At 37.4% G+C, this 17477-nt stretch overlaps 3 protein-coding genes across 3 annotated transcripts; 1 reads left to right on the top strand and 2 right to left on the bottom strand.

The window, feature by feature from the left end:
• Positions 1–201: 201 nt before the first annotated feature.
• On the bottom strand, positions 202–771 carry LOC110712719. The gene has a single exon (XM_021891173.1). It carries the CDS (start codon positions 769–771, stop codon positions 202–204), a length of 570 nt encoding a protein of 189 aa, XP_021746865.1.
• A 2440-nt stretch (positions 772–3211) lies between these two features.
• Positions 3212–9313, bottom strand: LOC110712678 (DNL-type zinc finger protein-like). Its single transcript, XM_021891146.1, has 2 exons — positions 9185–9313; positions 3212–3899 (listed from the first exon to the last, which is right to left on the bottom strand). The coding sequence occupies exons 1-2, from the start codon at positions 9240–9242 to the stop codon at positions 3397–3399; spliced, it is 561 nt and encodes a 186-aa protein (XP_021746838.1). The 5' UTR covers positions 9243–9313; the 3' UTR covers positions 3212–3396.
• Positions 9314–14464: 5151 nt separating this feature from the next.
• Positions 14465–17177, top strand: LOC110712720. The gene is made up of 5 exons (XM_021891174.1): positions 14465–14523; positions 14621–15578; positions 15672–15753; positions 15840–16475; positions 16567–17177. Exons 1-5 carry the CDS (start codon positions 14465–14467, stop codon positions 17175–17177), a joined length of 2346 nt encoding a protein of 781 aa, XP_021746866.1.
• Positions 17178–17477: the final 300 nt, after the last annotated feature.

The following is a 17477-nucleotide window of genomic DNA, read 5'->3' on the forward strand; positions in this document are numbered from 1 at the left end:
GATTGCTGGTCGCTTCACTATTTACGCCTTCTTGTACAGTATTCGCCCTATGTGTAGTACTTTGAGAAGCAGTATTTCGCCCCCCCACTAGCACCACAACCTCCTTTGCTTCCCCCATGATCACCTCGACCGCGGCCTCTACCTCCTCTGCGATTCTCATCCCACCATTCGGGAAATCCGATCAATTTATAAAAACTCTCTTTAATCTTTATCATGACCTTCCCGATTGCAGTGGGTGCAAAAAGGTTTTTCACCATCACCCGAGCTCGACTTAACTCTTGAGTCTACTTTAAACGCCAAAACATTCTCCTTCGGCTTTCCATCCTTAGAGCAAAGTCTCTCGGTATTTATCACTGCTTGATACGCATTATCCACATGAGGCAAAGGGGTTTGTGCCAACAATTGAGCCCGAATTGCCTCATACGAATTGTCTAGACCAATCATAAAATAATATAAGTAGTCTTCATCTCTCATATCACCTACTTGCTTGGTGATATTACACTTACACTGTCCACAAGAGCACTTTGGAACGCGAGAATATTGTAGCAACTCCGTCCATATTTTAGATAAACGGCCAAAATACTCCGTCACCGACTCCGTGGTCGTTTGCTTACATTCTCCCAAAGAGTTCTTCAATTGACATACTCTAGTACCACTAACAACACAATATCGTTGCTGTAAGTGTACCCATAACTCGCTCACATAGTCATAGTCTCCAATGGTGAAGCGCAACCAATCATCCAATGTATTACTAATCCAAGCAACGAGCATGGAGTTGACTGCTATCCAATGCTTCCTCTGTGGAGAATCGGCAGCAGGGTCCTTAATTGAGCCATCCACAAATCCAAACTCCACTTAGCAATCAACGCTCGACGCATAGTCTTAGCCCACTCATCATAATTCGCCCCACGTAGCTTAATTGGGGTAATAATAATTCCGGGATGATCACTCGATCCCAGATGATAATTAAGATCAATAGGGGTAGGTGGTTGCGGAACTTCATCATCTCCCTTCGCCATCACTAATCACTGTCTCAGAGAAAAAAAATTTGAATTTCTAAATCCTAGCTCTTGATACCATGCCAAAATCAATTTTATACCTCAAAATCTCAATAATTCTCAACGTGTACATATATAGTCTACAACCTATTCCTAATTATCTTAGGCTTAGGAATAATTACCAAATCAAATATTTACATAAAGATAACTAAGGGATCCTAACAATATTTCCTAAATATTATCTTTACATAATATTATCTCAACCGGAAGACCTGTGGATCGACCCTTCTTCCCCATCTGCATAGTTAGAGGAACTTAGGAATTATTTTTGACTAGGTGATTTGACTTTATCCTGCTTTATATATATATATATATATATATATATATATATATATATATATATATATATATAATATATATATATATATATATATATATATATATATATATATATATATATATATATATATATATATACCTAGCAAATAGGTCATTCGGGTCAGGTATGGGTCGGGTCATTTTGGGTTTCGGGTTGATTTTGGGTTGACTGATAATCGGGTCGGGTCGGGTATTGGGTCAACACTTCGGCCCGAGTTTGGGTCGGGTCAAGTTTGGGTCAGGTCAGTTTGGGTCGGGTCAATTTTCGGGTCGAGTCAATTCGGGTCGGGTTGGGTCAATTTTCGAGTCAACTTCTAGTCGAGTCATATTCGGGTGATTCATTGGGTTAAATTCAACTCTGTATATATATTTATTTTATTTTTTTTAACGAAAAACTCACTATATTTATTAAGACTATTTTTTTCATGGATTATAGTAATTGTTTGACTTTTATTAACTTTTTTTTTATTATTTTTTTTCCTGTGTGTATAGAACTTTAGACTAAGAATCACTTTCCTGATCTCTTGAAACTAAGAGGGATGCTCTAACTAATTGAGTTATACCTCACTCTCTTATTGATCTTAGTTTTTCTACGTACTCTTATTATCATTATCATTGTTGTAATAATTTCTTTGAATTATTCTTATACTCCCTCCGTCCCAAATTACTCTTAAGGATTTGACATTTTGCACTATTCACACATCTCACTTTGACCATCTTTTTTAGCTATTATATGAAAGTCAATGTAGTCATGTAAGATGTTGTTGGCTCTATTTTAATGTATAATTTCCCAATATAAACTTTTTATAACTTATATAATTATTTACTAAAAGATGTTAAAGGTCGGATCATTTTCGGGTCAGGTCAACTTCGGGTCGGGTCGGGTCGGGTCTCGGGTCAACTTTGGGTCAGGTCATCTCGGGTCGGGTCATTTTGGGTTGGGTCATTTCGGGTTTCGGGTCAAGGTCGGGTCAGTTCCACTTCGGGTTGGGTATGAGTCGGGTCGAGTTAATTCTTGTTTTTGGTCAATTTCGGGTCATGGGTCGGGTCATCGGGTCTAGGTCAGGATTGCCAGGTCTAATATATATATATATATATATATATATATATATATATATATATATATATATATATATATATATATATATATATATATATATATATAAAACACATTAAGACATATATATATAAAAAACACATTAAGACATAGTTCAATGGTAAAATTCTTAATAACTAACATTGAGATCAAGGGCTCAATTTTATTTTTTATTGTGTAATAACATGGTATAATAGTCAATAAAGAAAGTAGAGAGTGTCATGTGGCATGTAGATTTGATTCGAAATCCCATGAAGAGTGTCACATGGCATGTCGACTTGATTTAAAACGCCTATTAATATACTCCCTCCGTTTCATAATGTTAGTCTCATGTATTATTTTAGGCGATTAAAAAATATCTACCCATATTAAATATTCTTTCATTTATAACTTGATTTTTTTGGAATTAATTGGTTGTGGATTGATAACATGACTAGTAAGAAAATCTTGACCTTAAATTATGTCATTATGACTTGTGCTTTCCTAATAAAAAAGTCAAAAAAGTTAAATAAGGTAAACTAATTATGAATTATGTTGTACTTTAATATTCGATTTCAAATATATTTTTTTTCTTATTTTATGTGATTGATTCCATATGAGACTAATATTATAAAACGGAAGGAGTATAAAGTATAGATTAGACTCGAAACAATTACCTACATACGGAGTAGAAAACATGCCATTCTTTTTTGCTCTACCAACTTTGCTAATTTTAATTATGGAATAACTACACTAATAATACACACATTGCAAAGCTATTTTTATTGTGTAGAAAACGTAATTACACTTCTAAGTAAGAGAGCACATAAAGGATAAAGCCAGTCCAACCAACAAAACCACCAAATACCTAGCCTTTGTACCGGCTATAATTGCAATAAATCTGCAATGCAAACGTATGATAATTAAACTAATAATACACACATCTCAAAGCTTCTTCCCAGCTAAATCTTCAAGAGTCAGATTTAAGGAATTAATAGGACCCTTTTTCACCAATTCCTCACGGGTAGCAAGAAGGTCCTCGATGCTCCCTGGCTCCCCAAACCATCCAAGTCGATCTGCAATGAGATGAAGATTATCACATCCATCACAACGCACAACAACTACACCATTCTCATATGATTCACGACTGCACGACTTCATTTGTCTTGTTTCACAAACTTTACATGTAAAAACCATGGCAAGATCATGTCGCGGGGATGTTTTCAATTTACTCATCATATCTTTGTTCACTATATTTTGAGCATCAGCCTTTAAGCCAGACGGCGCCTCAGAACTGCAGCAACTAGGTTCAAAGCTACTATCTGCAGCATTTTCTGTAAATAGTCTCCTTTGGGAAATTGCTTCTGAATGTATCTGAAGCACTCTGGTCAAACTAGCGTATTTTTCGCAGATTACATTGGTCATAGGAAGAGGGTGACAAGATGCTCCTGTAAAAATGTATGAAAGACATGTAAGATTCCCTTGTATAGTCATTTTCCAAGTAAATGCACATGGCATCCTAGGAACACAAAATGACCATGTAAATCAGAGTTCAGATTGGGCTACAAATTCAGCAAACCTGATCCAAATCCACAAACGTAACACAATGGCAGGACATGACACTGGCTTGGTTACATGAGTGAGAAGGAGAGGGGGAAATGGAGGGAAAAGGAAACAATGTCCCTTGCTTGGTTACATGAGTGAGAAGGAGAGGGAATCAGGGAATACAAATTTTTCTTGTTCATATAGCAGACTTGCAGTCGCTGTGAAGCAGATTATTATTTATTTTTTTTATTAATTTTAACCTTTTTGTTGTAATTTCAATTGCTTGAGAAGAAAAAAATAGAGAATTATATTTCAAGTAAATCAACACAAGAAAATGATAAGAATAAAGAAATTCGACCTCACTAAGCAGCAAGCCAAATATACAAGTGAGTGTGAATTAATCAAGGATTCAAGGAAGGAGATGAAGATTAGGGCAATTCCCTTGAATTGGGGAAATTTTTCCATCTACAGGATCAAGGGATAGGAGATCATGAGAGGGAGGAGAGAGAAAATTTTACCACATAAAGAGAGGAGAGAGAAGGCTGGGTAGATGTCATGAGTGAGACTGTTATCATTTACTTATAATTACGAATTATTATCCTATTTTCTTTCCAAATCATTCCAATTTTAAACATTGGTACATTAAAAAATGAAGGGTCATAAATCCCTCTTAATCTCTCCCACCCCCCCCCCCCCTTTTTATTTGCCTCCTTCACTTGTAACAATTTGTGTCATAAAAGAAAAAACAAAGTCATTGATTTGTCATGAAAATAGAGGTTTAACTTCTAACAATTTATATCGCAAAAGAAAACAATTAAAGAAGTAACATTCTTTTTCTTTTTTCTTTAGACAATCAAAACAGAAATTTTATTAATCATCAAATTCTCAAGTACAAAATAACAAAGAAGCCACAAAAATCCATCTCCCCGCCTTCTATGAAAGGTTGAAGAAGAAAACCTAGAACAAATAGAAACCCCTACATTAACAAAGCACTCACAAAATTACATGATTAGCAACGGCCTTAGACTTTCACTACAGCAACAAGAAACTCCAAAACTAATTGCCCTTAATACATAAAAAGGAAGGATCAGTGCCTTGATTCCTAAAAATACCAAATTTGATATAACAGCAATCCTGTGCAACATTTCCATGTACAGAAATGCTCAATATCTTTTTATTCTAAACCATTATATATGTGAGGGGGCAGGTTCAGATTAGTACATACCACCTGATATACCATTTTCAGGTCCCTAATATAAAAATTACCGAAGCCACTATGATTTAGTATAGGATCAACATTCACAAGTCCCCACATTCCCTAACCCCCAAAGAAACAAAAGAATTATTAAGGAAAGCATTAAAAAAAAAAAAAAAAAAAAGACCCTACAGTTGGGATTTGTTCCCATCTTTGTAAAAGTAAAACAATTGACCAAAGTTTAAACGCCTCTAATGCAAAAGAATCATGCCTCTTTCTTTTGAAATTGATCGCCCAATATTGCATAGAAATCCCTTTTGAAGAAATATAGCACAACAAGAAATTAAATTTAGTCAAGCACATCTGGTAGCACCAGGCTCTCCCCCATAGAATTTGACAAGAAATTTGCCTATATACTCCAAATCTCCCTTTGGAAAAGAAGCCTTTTGAACAGTGCATTGTTCAATAAAAATACAAAAACACCACTATTTCACATTTAATATGGTCATATCTTAGATACATTCAAAAACCCCTAGAGTATAAAACTCTAAAGGACAAGAAGACTGACAAACATCAACTTCTTTTGCTAAGACAATTGAAATAGTGACACAAACTCGCCAAAGACACGAACTGTCAAACATAGATCCTTCAGATAAGTTTAATTTCTCCCTCTTCTGACTTTCTTTCCTGTTTCCTACGATAATACTTGTCATTTCTTTTGTTCCCAAAGAGGTAGCCTCTTAAAGTTAACTGCTTTAATAGCTGTCTCTGTTGTATGGTTATGTATTTTTCACTCACATCTTAATGACTGAGCAACTGGATCTAGTCACCTTAGGTAGATTAGTTTAAAGAATTGTCAGCAAAAATAGGTCATTAATTGGCCTAGATAGCTATTTATAGGGTGCTTGAATATGAACATTTCTTGGTCACTACAAGATTCTACTCTTATACCGCCTGGATAAAATCAAGAAGCGGTGTAACTCTAGTCCTATATGTATAGCATGGTGGCTCTTTCAATCAAACTTAAAAATCCTTCAATATGGCGACTCCTACAAACTAGTAGATTTGCATGCATTCATCTATAACCCAGTTAAGTCCAATTTGTAAATAAACCCTTTTTTTTGTTTTCCAAAACTCTTCTTTCCTTGTTTTTGTGCTTCCATTATGTCTTTTTGTTGGCTAAACTCTTAGGAAACCCCCATGAAAGCATACCTTTCCTTTATAGTGACCGAAGGGTTTAAATGGCTAGTGAATTAGTGTATATTATTTGTTTCAAATCTTGCATCAATTCTTTTCCCCTTATTCCTCCCTTTCACCCTTGCTTCAATAAAACCCTTTCCTTTTTCCTTTCTTTTATAGTCATTTATTGTCCTTTCCATATTGATTTTAGTTTCTCTAAACAATTAGGTTGCAAAAAGTTAAATGAGCGACATAGTGTCACTCATTAGCTAGTGAGACAGTAGGTTTTAGGACCCTTATAAATAATTTTTCAATTTATTTTTTCGCATGTTTTAATTCAACTCTTCCTTCTCCAATCTCTCTAGAAAAACATTTTATGCCCTTATTCTTCCTTTTGCCTATTAGTTTCGTCTATAATGGTTTGTTAATGGCTTTAGGGCATGTGATAAAGGATTCATCAAGCTCAAAACAAGAATATATCAAAAAAAAATGCAGATATTAAGCCTAGAACAGTTTGCCCCCGCAAATTAGGCAGCCGTCCAAGCAAGAGTTCACCTAAGAAATTCATCAAAATTCTAGCTTTGAAGTTATTGGAAAACCAGGAAGGTCTGCAAACCTAACCTAGGATCACCAAGATTTTCATACCAAGTTTGCCCGAACATACCCGCAATTCAATTTGCCTGGATCATCTAATTTTGTGATTTACTATTTAAGAGTCGAGGCCTTCTTATGATGAACTTTATTTCAATATCATTAGCTTAAAGCTTAGCTTAATTAGAGACAGAAAGACAAATTATTAGATTACATGTTATTAATCCTTGTAATCAACTTTGAAGATTCAATCCACCAACTTTAGTATTATTTCTTCGTCCATTATGGTAATCTTCTTTATAGCTCAATTCTTTTCTTGCTTTTTTATTAATAATTAAAAATAAAAAATAAAAAATAAAAAATAAATAAAATAAAAAATCTTTACTTTTTCTTTAGTTAAGATAATGCTTTGTGAGTGGTGTTTTTGTTAGGGGTAAGGTTATGGGTAAATTTAGATTTGTATGAGATTATGGGTTTATGCTGGATAATATTAATTAAATTATTCCCTACCTGTCTTCTAATACTCATTGCATTAAACTAGCCATTTGCAAGTAATTAGTTTATAGGAGTCCATGTGTAATGCATAGGGAATTTGTCTAAGGATTGAGAAATCATTAGGACTAATTTAGAAGCCAATGATATGCACATGTAAAATTTGGGTTTAGCTTGAGTTCTCCTTATCTAACACTTGATTGATTATCCTTGAACCCTATTATGCCCCTAGTGTCTTGTCATTGAATAAAATTCGAGATTTTAGATTTAGTTTACACTTGTATTTCAGTCAATATAGTTAATTTTAATCAACAACCTACCTACTTTTTTAAACTAACTTAATTCTATGCAAGTAAGAGTAGTGTCATTTATTGTCCGTCCTCAAGGAACTCAACCCTATCCGCCACCATACTTGGTATAGTTGGTAAGTTTTAGGATTAATTTGATAAGGAGTTAGCCACGACACTAATTTCTTGCATTAATGACAAATTGAGGTCAAACTATATATCAAAGGAAAAGACCCAAAACATATTCATGAAGACAATGCACTTGCTTTCTTTTGATATCCGACCCAAAACACTAATTTCTCTCTCCTCAACCACACCCTATGTTTTCTCTTTCTCGAATTCTCTACTCTAATTTCCTAGCCAAGCTATGCACTACTCTTCGACCACTTATAGTCCTCATATAGCGTGAGAACATTACCATGGAAACCCCCTCTCTATTGTGACAAAAACCCTAATATTTAGAACCATCTTCTCTTAAACTGATCTACTAATTCCAAACTAGGGTTTCATTAAGCTTGGCGTACCCAACAACAACATGGCGTGTCCAGGCCATATTCCATCCATACCAGTTATCCACTTATCCATGTTAGTCGTATCAACCCTAGTATGGTGGCATTTTTGCCGTGCCCCAGTAACTCAGACTATAAGGCGCTCTCAAAGGCACCAATCAAGTTAAACAAAAGTTATTAAAAGAAAAATTACATCAAAATCAAAACTAAGTAGAATAAGCTATGTAAATATGAGATAAAGCAAGGTAATCAATCAAACTTTCAGCATCAATTTCCAACCCTAGTTTCCCAATTTATTTAAATGTTCTTTTTACTTGGACTATTCACTTCATGCCAAGTACCTGCATAAGATCGTTCACACTCTTGCATACCGCATATGTATGGACACTAGACATTTCATTCTGGACCAAAATCATTCACAAGTTAGTTGAACCACACTTAGACACAAACCCGTCTCCAATATTCGTAGTCGAGTTAGAGTAACATAGGCAATGCCTAAGAAACCACTACAAATTTTAATAAATTAATAATTCTCACTAGACTACACTAATTTTCATTCTTCATCATTCAATTAATACTTCATATGATCAAATAAGAAAAAATAAAATTAAAAGAAAAACGAAGTATTTAAGAGATACTCAAGTTCAAAACAACTGTTAATCAAATTTTTCACAATATACTAATTGTACTCTCAGCTAATTAGAACTTAAGTCAGATAATATGAATACAACTACCAAACAATAGTAAACAAATCAACAAAGATTTAAAAGTTGAGAACTTTGAGCAATTAAATTAAAGCCAAATATGGGTAAAATTCGGAAAAAAAAAAAACAATGTAATAAATCGAATCAAATAATCAAATGGGGATAAATATAATTTCAGGGTTATTGCCAAAAAAAAAAAAAAAAAAGAACAAGGAAAGAAAGAGAAGTTACGGGGTTGGGATGTGAGGAGGCGCCACCAAGAACCGCTGCTTGTGATAGCCTTTTTCATGGTTGCTTTGCTGCTTTCGACTTTGGCTTTTTGCCTTTCAACACATAAATATAAACTAAAGAATATTTAGAGGAAATGATAAATTGGATTTTTTTACAAAAGTAAGCTTAATTGGCAAACAATTTACCAATTTAGACGCGTGACCAAACTATTTACGAAACTGAGCTTCTGATATAAAACGCTGCCTCGGTCAGCGTTTTACCTTTGGTTATTATTTTTTTTTATAAAATTTCGTATTATGTGAAATACAAATTTAAAAAAAAAAAAATTGGAAATACAGTAAAACGCTGACTCAGTCAGCATTTTTCTTGTATCCATAACAGAGAAAAACGCTGACTGAGTCAGCGTTTTACACCTAAGCATAAAACGCTGCCTCAGTCAGCGTTTTATCTGCTGGCTGAAGGCAGCAACAGCAGGCCCCCAATAGCAGCTAGTGCAGCCCCCTTCCACACCCACCACCCTCTCCACATCCCCCAACACCACCACCCTCCTCATCTACATCCTCCACCACCCTCCTCCTCCACATCCACCACCACCATCACCCTCCTCCTCCACATCCACCACCACCACCACCACTCTCCTCCTCCACATCCACCACCACCATCACCCTCCTCCTCCACATCCTCCAACACCTCCACCACCCTCCTCCTCCACATCCACCACCCATCCTCCTCCACATCCACCACCTCCACATCCACAATTTATTTTGAACGAAATGAGTCAAACATGGACAAATAAGGAATTTGAAATTCAAACAAGACATAAATTCATTCAAATAATTATTCAAATAATAATGTAATGTAAGTGTTATGTACAACAAACTAGAGAAGGTCATTACAGCAAATAAATCAGATAATTCTATCCTATTCTTTCTCATCAATTTGGTGTAACGGCTCTCTATCCTGTATGTCCACTCTCGGCCTTTGACGACGGCTGTAGTGACGGACCGTGGTAAATGGGTTCGGGCGTACTGGCGAAGTCAGCTGGCTGGAAGATGGGTCATCAGGATGACGTAGGGGCGCGGAACTGCGAATGTCGTACTCCTCTGCGCCCGTGAATGACGAAGGATCACCCCCACAGCTACTCTGGCCAGCCTTGAACTGTGAGTGACTAGAGTGGCCGCCATGATTGTCCCGGGGGTGGACGAGATAGGCGTGACCATATCTCTGCAAGGTAGCCATGCCCATATCTCGCACCCGCTCGACCTGTGCTCTGGGCGGCTCAGGTATGCCTGGAAGGACGTCCGACAGTGCGTCAACCATCGCCGTCATATCCAACGCCTGCAATAATTAAGGATTTGTTAGTTGAATGATATACAATTTTAAAATTGATAAAAATAAGTTAATCAAATACACTTACATATCCCCTGATCACGTCAAAGGATGGATGGTAATGTGCGGATGGCGGTGTGTAGCTGGGGTTGATGAAACGACGTGTAATCCGCATGTACCACTCCATGTATGGATCGTATGGATCCATAACGCCGTGGATGGGGTCACCAGTGACGACGAACTCCAACCGTCGATGCCACAAGTCAATGTACTGGGCATGCTCCGTCCGCCAGTTCCTGTCGCTTTTTCCCCGACGGTCAATGCGGTGCAGCCGGGCACTAGTGTCACACTGCTGGTGGACAGTCTGTCGTAGTCCAAACTGTCGCATGACTCGATCTGGTAGGTGACCCTCGACGACCTCAAAACAGATCAGGGGGACCCTAGAACGCCACTGCGCCTGATGATCTAGCAGATGTGGAGGCATGGCAGCAACTAAATCAGCTTCATACGGGTCCCATGTCATCTGCGATAACACATAAAAAGTAACATAATAAACAGGTTAGTGCATATTAAATATGTTAAGAGTATACATAATAAATAACAATTTCATAAACAAATTAAAGATTTCACCTGATCCTCGGTCAGTCGATCAAGGGCGTCTCGGTAGTACGGCAGGCCCCTCGCCGCATGCGCATATGTCAGCTTGGGGACCGCCCATCTGCAAGCGTACGCCTCGTCAGCGGAAGGCCGTGGTGGAGGAATGTACCGCTCATACTGCTGGTCCTGATCCTGCTGCCCCTGACGATGTATAGCAGGCCTACCTGGATACATGGATGTGCTCCCAAGACCAATACTGGTCATCAAACACACAAAACTAGGTTAATTGTAAACTAAGTAAGAACTTTCCAAATTAAATTGTTAACAGATAGGTAGGTTATCTGAAGCAAAAATAACGGTCCACTGATCTCACGAGAACCCCGATGGGATGCTCTACACAGATGGCGATACAACATCGCCAAACAAGCACTGCCCCAGCTGTAGCCACGAATATGCTCCCAGTCGTGGTCTACCAGCTGCAGGTAAATGATTTGTAAATGGCTGCCACTCTTGCCACCGAACAACACACCCGAGATGAGCAGAAAAAGGTACGCTCGAGCATGTCTCGCAATAGTGGCCTCATCAGCACCATCAGGCAACACACGAAAAGTGTCGCGTATCCAGCCGGTCCTCAATCCGCCGCCCCTGATATCGTCCGGTCCTGACTGAACCCCGAGAACCTGAGCTACATAACCGGGGGGATCGGCCAACGCAGATCCAGACACCGGACTCCCATGAATGGGAAGCCGTGTGAGTATCGCCACGTCTCGCAACGTCACGGTCGCCTCCCCAACAGGTAGATGGAAGGAGTGCGTCTCCTGCCTCCATCTCTCCACAAGCGCTGGGTCGACCTCTCTGAACGCCATCTGATGTATACCCATGAAGCCAGCGTACTCCACGAAAGGCAGAATGCGGGGATCGATAACCCAATCGCCAAGGAACGCAACAGTGTAGTGCATGCATGTCAGTATGCCCGCCGGATCAACCGACTGACTCCAAATGTCAACGCTAAGATGTGTGTCCTGTAGTGTAAGGACAGAAGGGTCGGTGGGTCGGGGTGTCCTATCTCGGGTGTCCATGGTTCACATTACAACCACAACAAAGTACACAACGAACATAGTCACACTATTACAACCAACATATTCTACATAACAAAATTTTCGTAATTAAACAACAATGTAGGCTACTTTGTCAAACTAAAACAACAATTTCATCAACATTATCAACAATTTCATCAACATTTTCAACAATTTTATCAAACATTTCCACAATTTCATCGTAAACTTTCTTATTAAACTAACATCAATTTAGGGCTTTTATACTAGACAATTATCAAATTACAACAAACCAACTTAGAATTATCAACATAATTGTCAATTTACATCAAACTAACTTAGAATAAACAACAACATTATCAAATTAAAACAATGTAGTATATAATTATCAAACTAACCTAGGTTTTTAAATTTTAAAAACAAATAAGTGAGAAGTACTAACAATGTGATTATAAAGAAGAGGAGAGGCGCGGCGACAGCAGGCAATAGGCGGCGGCGACGGCGGCAGGCAGCAGGCGGCGGCGGCGACGGTAGAGCTTTGAGGAAGATAGGCTATTGCGTGAGGAAGAGTGAGTTTGAGTTTTTAGTTTTAAGGAAGAGTGAGTGCGCGAAAAATATACCAGGCAAAACCGCTGACTCAATCAGCGTTTTAAGGGCTGTTACAGCCTAAGACAAAAACGCTGACTGAGGCAGCGTTTTTATGTATTTCCATATTTTTTTTAAAAAAAAATTTGTATTTCACTAAATAAGAAATTTTTTTAAAAATAATAACAGAGGTAAAACGCTGACCGAGACAACGTTTTACCTCAGAAGCTCAATTCCGTAAATAGTTTGGCCACGCGTCTATATTCGTAAATAGTTTGCTAATAGGGCTCAGTTTCGTAAAAAATCCTGATAAATTTGGGAAGTTTATCGAGCGGTAATAATGTAAAATGTTTTGGATTTTGCGAATTGTGAATAAACAACTCAACTGCTATTTGTCGCTCCCAATTTACCAGGTAACGCTCCCTTTTTGACTTGAATGGACCACTATGCCCTTTATGCAATTTGTGTTATAAAATGGACCTTGTTCCCCATTTGGGCACAATACATGAAACGGTCCCCTCACTTCACGACATTGCTGTCCCGAGCCTCCCAAAATCGGTCCCCACGACCTTGCAACCAAATCGGTCCCCACGACCACCTAAATTTTCTATTTTTAAAAATCGTGAAATTTTCCGACGGGTCTTGGGTCATGGACGGCGAGTGGAACATACGTACACCGGAGAATGCGTCGGATCATTCTGTAAGTTTTTTTTTTTCGGTAATTAGGACATCCGCCTAAAATTTCCGGATGTCCTAGGTACATCCGCCTAAAATTTTTGGATGTACCATGGAACATCCGGAAATTTCAAGCGGAAGATGGGATCCGCCTAAAAAATCCGGATGTTCCATGGTACATCCGGAAATTTGAGGCGGATGTACCAAGGGACATCCGGAAATTTTAGGCGGATGTCCCTATTCAAAATTTTTTTTTTAAAAATTTTAAGTACGTTTATTTAATTTTTTTATGTTTATTAAGTTTTTTTTTATGTATTTTTTTTCGTGGTCTTGTGATTATTGTGATTTAGTATTTTATAATTAATGTAATTTTGTTTTATTAATATGATTATTAGTATTATGTTTATTTTTTGTTTCATTATTTATATTATTATTATAATTATTGAAAATATTAATATTATTATTATTATTATTATTATTTTTATTGTGATTATTATTATTATTATTATTATTATTATTATTATTATTATTATTATTATTATTATCGTAGTTGTTGTTGTTGTTGTTGATATTATTGTTGTTGTTGTAGTTGATATTATTATTGTTGTTGTTGTAGTTGATATTATTATTGTTGTTGTTGTAGTTGATATTATTATTGTTGCTGTTTCTTTTATTGTTGTTGTTGTTGATATTGTTATTATTAATTAGTAGAAATAATAATTTTAATATTATTATTATTATTATTGTTATTATTATTATTATTTATTTATTAATTAATGTTATGGTCTTATAAATTGTTTTGTAGTTGTTGTTATAATTTTTTATTATCATTAATATTGTTATTGTTTTGTATTTGTTGTTATTATTATTAGTATTGTTATTAGTATTGTTATTATTATTATTATTATTATTATTATTATTATTATTATTAGTATTGTTTTTATTATTTTTATTATTTTTATTATAATTATTATTATTATTATTGTTTTTATTATTATTATTTTGACATAAAGCATGTTTTGTTTAATTTGTATAGGATATGGAATCTGAGGAAGGCGGTGACGGTGTGAATTATAGTGGGAATTTTGTCACCGATACGTTTTTTTCCTACATTTGACGATGTTGTTACATGGGCTGATGGTGTTTCCATAAAATTGGGATTTATATTGGTGAAATCGTCTTATAACAAAACCAGAGATGGTCGGCCGTATCGGTATTTGCGATGTGATCGGTCACGAAGGAGCAAGCCGAGAGATTTGGAGAACGCGATACGGAAGGACACCAAAACCAAAGCTAATGGTTTTCCATTCTACATCAAGATATATTATGATGTCAGCATCGAAAGTTGGAAGATCATTGCGAAAAATGATCACACCGGGACACATAACCACCCAACGATTGTGTACCCAGAGGGTCACCGTAAAGTGAGCGGATTGAGTCCGGGTGCAAAACAGGTTGTGCGGGACATGACAAAGTCCAAGGTTGCTCCCCGTAACATCATGTCCACTATTACCGAGCAATTTCCTGATGATCATCCAAACATCCGACACATTTACAATTGCCGAAATGACTTCAGGATGGAGATGTCCGAAGGAAGAGGAGTTGTTCAGCAATTTCTTCATCTGGCGAGAGAGAGTAAATACATTTACTGGTTCACGAACGATGATCACAACGTTTTGCAACATGCATTTATGGTGCACCCGATCATGGTCAACATACTCCGCACATACCCACATGTCATAGGTATGGATTCTACTTACAAGACCAATCTATATAACATGCCTTTCTTTGAGATAGTAGGCGTGACACCGACAAACCAAAATTTTCTAGTTGGATATGTTTTCATGCGCGACGAGTGCACGGCTAGCTATCGGTGGGTGTTGCAGAGATTAAGGGAGTTGATTGGGTTTGATAAAGAGCCATCTGTATTTATTTCAGACCGTGATCTTGGGCTATGTGCGGCTTTGAGAGAAGTCTTTCCAAGGACGTCACATTTACTCTATCTATGGCACATCAACAGAGATGTGGAGGCTAAGGTGACGAAGATGTTTGGAAACAAGATGGTTGGTGTCAGTTTTAGAGCTGGGAGATGGTTCAAAATCGTGAATGCAACAACACAGGGGGAGTATGATCGTGCTCTAACTGCCATGCAAGTGAGGTGGGGAAAATATCCGGAAGTGATTCAGTATGTTCAGAGAACTTGGCTTTGTCATAAGGAGAAATTTGTGAAATTTTGGACGAACTAGGTTCTTCATTTTGGTAATACCACCAACTGCAGAGTTGAGAGCCAACATTCAGCAGTGAAAACTTGGTTAGAATCATCTACAGGTTAGTTGTATTATTTTATTAGTTGTTCTCGTTGTTACGTAATTGTAATTGTATTAAATGTAATTGTATTTGAATTTACTAATTAGAATCATTGGCAGGTGCTTTGGATACCGTATGGGCCCGAGTCCATTGTCATATCGGTAATCGCATCACACAAATTCGTAATGACTTGGAGGCATCAAGGTCTAAAATTGGTCAGATGTACAGACAGTTGCCACTGTCACGTATAAATGGCAAAGTGTCTCAACATTGCTTGAAAGTTCTGGATAACGAGACGAAAAGGATGCGGGATTTGAGTTACCAGGTCCATGAACGGTTTGGATGTGCTATGCGTCTGACCCATGGTTTTCCATGTGCTTGCCAGATACATGATTCGATAGTTGCACAGACAGGATTGTATAGCAGCCAAATTCATTCTTTCTGGAAGATACTTGTTATTGGTGATGGTGTTAACATTCCTGAAGTGGTAAATGATTCGACCGAGGAGGCTGCACATTTTCGGTCCCTAATCGACGAAGTCATGGAAAGTGACCCGGCCGTATGTCGAAATGTAACGCGAATCATTGAAGAGGAGCTACATCCAGATCATTCACACCTTGAAGAACCACATATCAACCTTAACACTCGTGGTCGACCGAAAAGAAATAACACCAGGCGTGATCGTAGCTATTTCGAGCATGTGAACCGTCAACACACTCAACGTGGTGGTGACCCAGAACCAGGTAATACTAAAATTCTATATTTAATATAAAAATATGTAAACTTAATACTTGTAGCTTTACTAATAATTTATCTTTTAATTTTGTGTTGTAGATCCAAGTGACATTAGTCAATGCAGGTATTTGAACTTGCTTCCAGCCCCAATGTTGCCGTACATTTCGTCTTGGAAGGATGTCATTGGTGATGGGAACTGTGGCTTTCGTTGTGTCGCCGACTTCTTCTTTGGCGATCAAAATAAGTGGTTTGACGCTCGGGAAACAATAGCGAACGAGGTCGCTGGTCATCCTGATTTGTACGAACGGATTTACGGGCTTGGGCGACTTTGGATGAACGTGGAGCGTATTCGATGGGATGGTGGGGATGTCGGGGAGCGGCATTGGATGGTTACAATTCAAGATTTATTTCCTATTGCTACGTGGTTCAACGCAAGGGTGATTTGTCTCGGAGTAGGCCTAGTACCAACTTGCTACTACCCATGCATCACAGTCTTACCGCTTAGGGCACGCAACGGGGTTCGGTCACCGACTCGAGAGTTTGTGATTGCTACAGTTGGTGGATCACATTTTATCCGTCTTGACCTTGTACCTGATTCACCACTCCCGCCGATTGCCGGTTGGTGGACGAAACACCACGAGGATAGTGACAATGGATGGGACCAATCATATCAATTGAGAAGGGACATGTGGGATGCATTAGTTAGGTAGTTTGTAATGTACATTCACTAACTTTGAACATTTGTAAGAAAATTAGAATTATGAAATTAATTTTAAATGTATTTGCTTTTAATCTAACATGATATGCAACAAAACATCAAATATAAAATAAAATAAGTGTCCAGTTTATACATTACATTTAAAAAAATAAAATAAAAATAAGTTAATAACATAATTAAAACCATCACTAACAGAACATCTAATCAAAATAATCTAAAGTCCCATTTTTTACTTCCAATCAAATACAAGCTTCTCAGTCAGTGTTCGAGTCTCACTCGACATTTCAGGATA

This window comes from Chenopodium quinoa, unplaced genomic scaffold, assembly GCF_001683475.1.
Source record: "Chenopodium quinoa cultivar QQ74 unplaced genomic scaffold, ASM168347v1, whole genome shotgun sequence".
In the NCBI taxonomy this organism is placed as follows: Eukaryota; Viridiplantae; Streptophyta; class Magnoliopsida; order Caryophyllales; family Amaranthaceae; genus Chenopodium; species Chenopodium quinoa.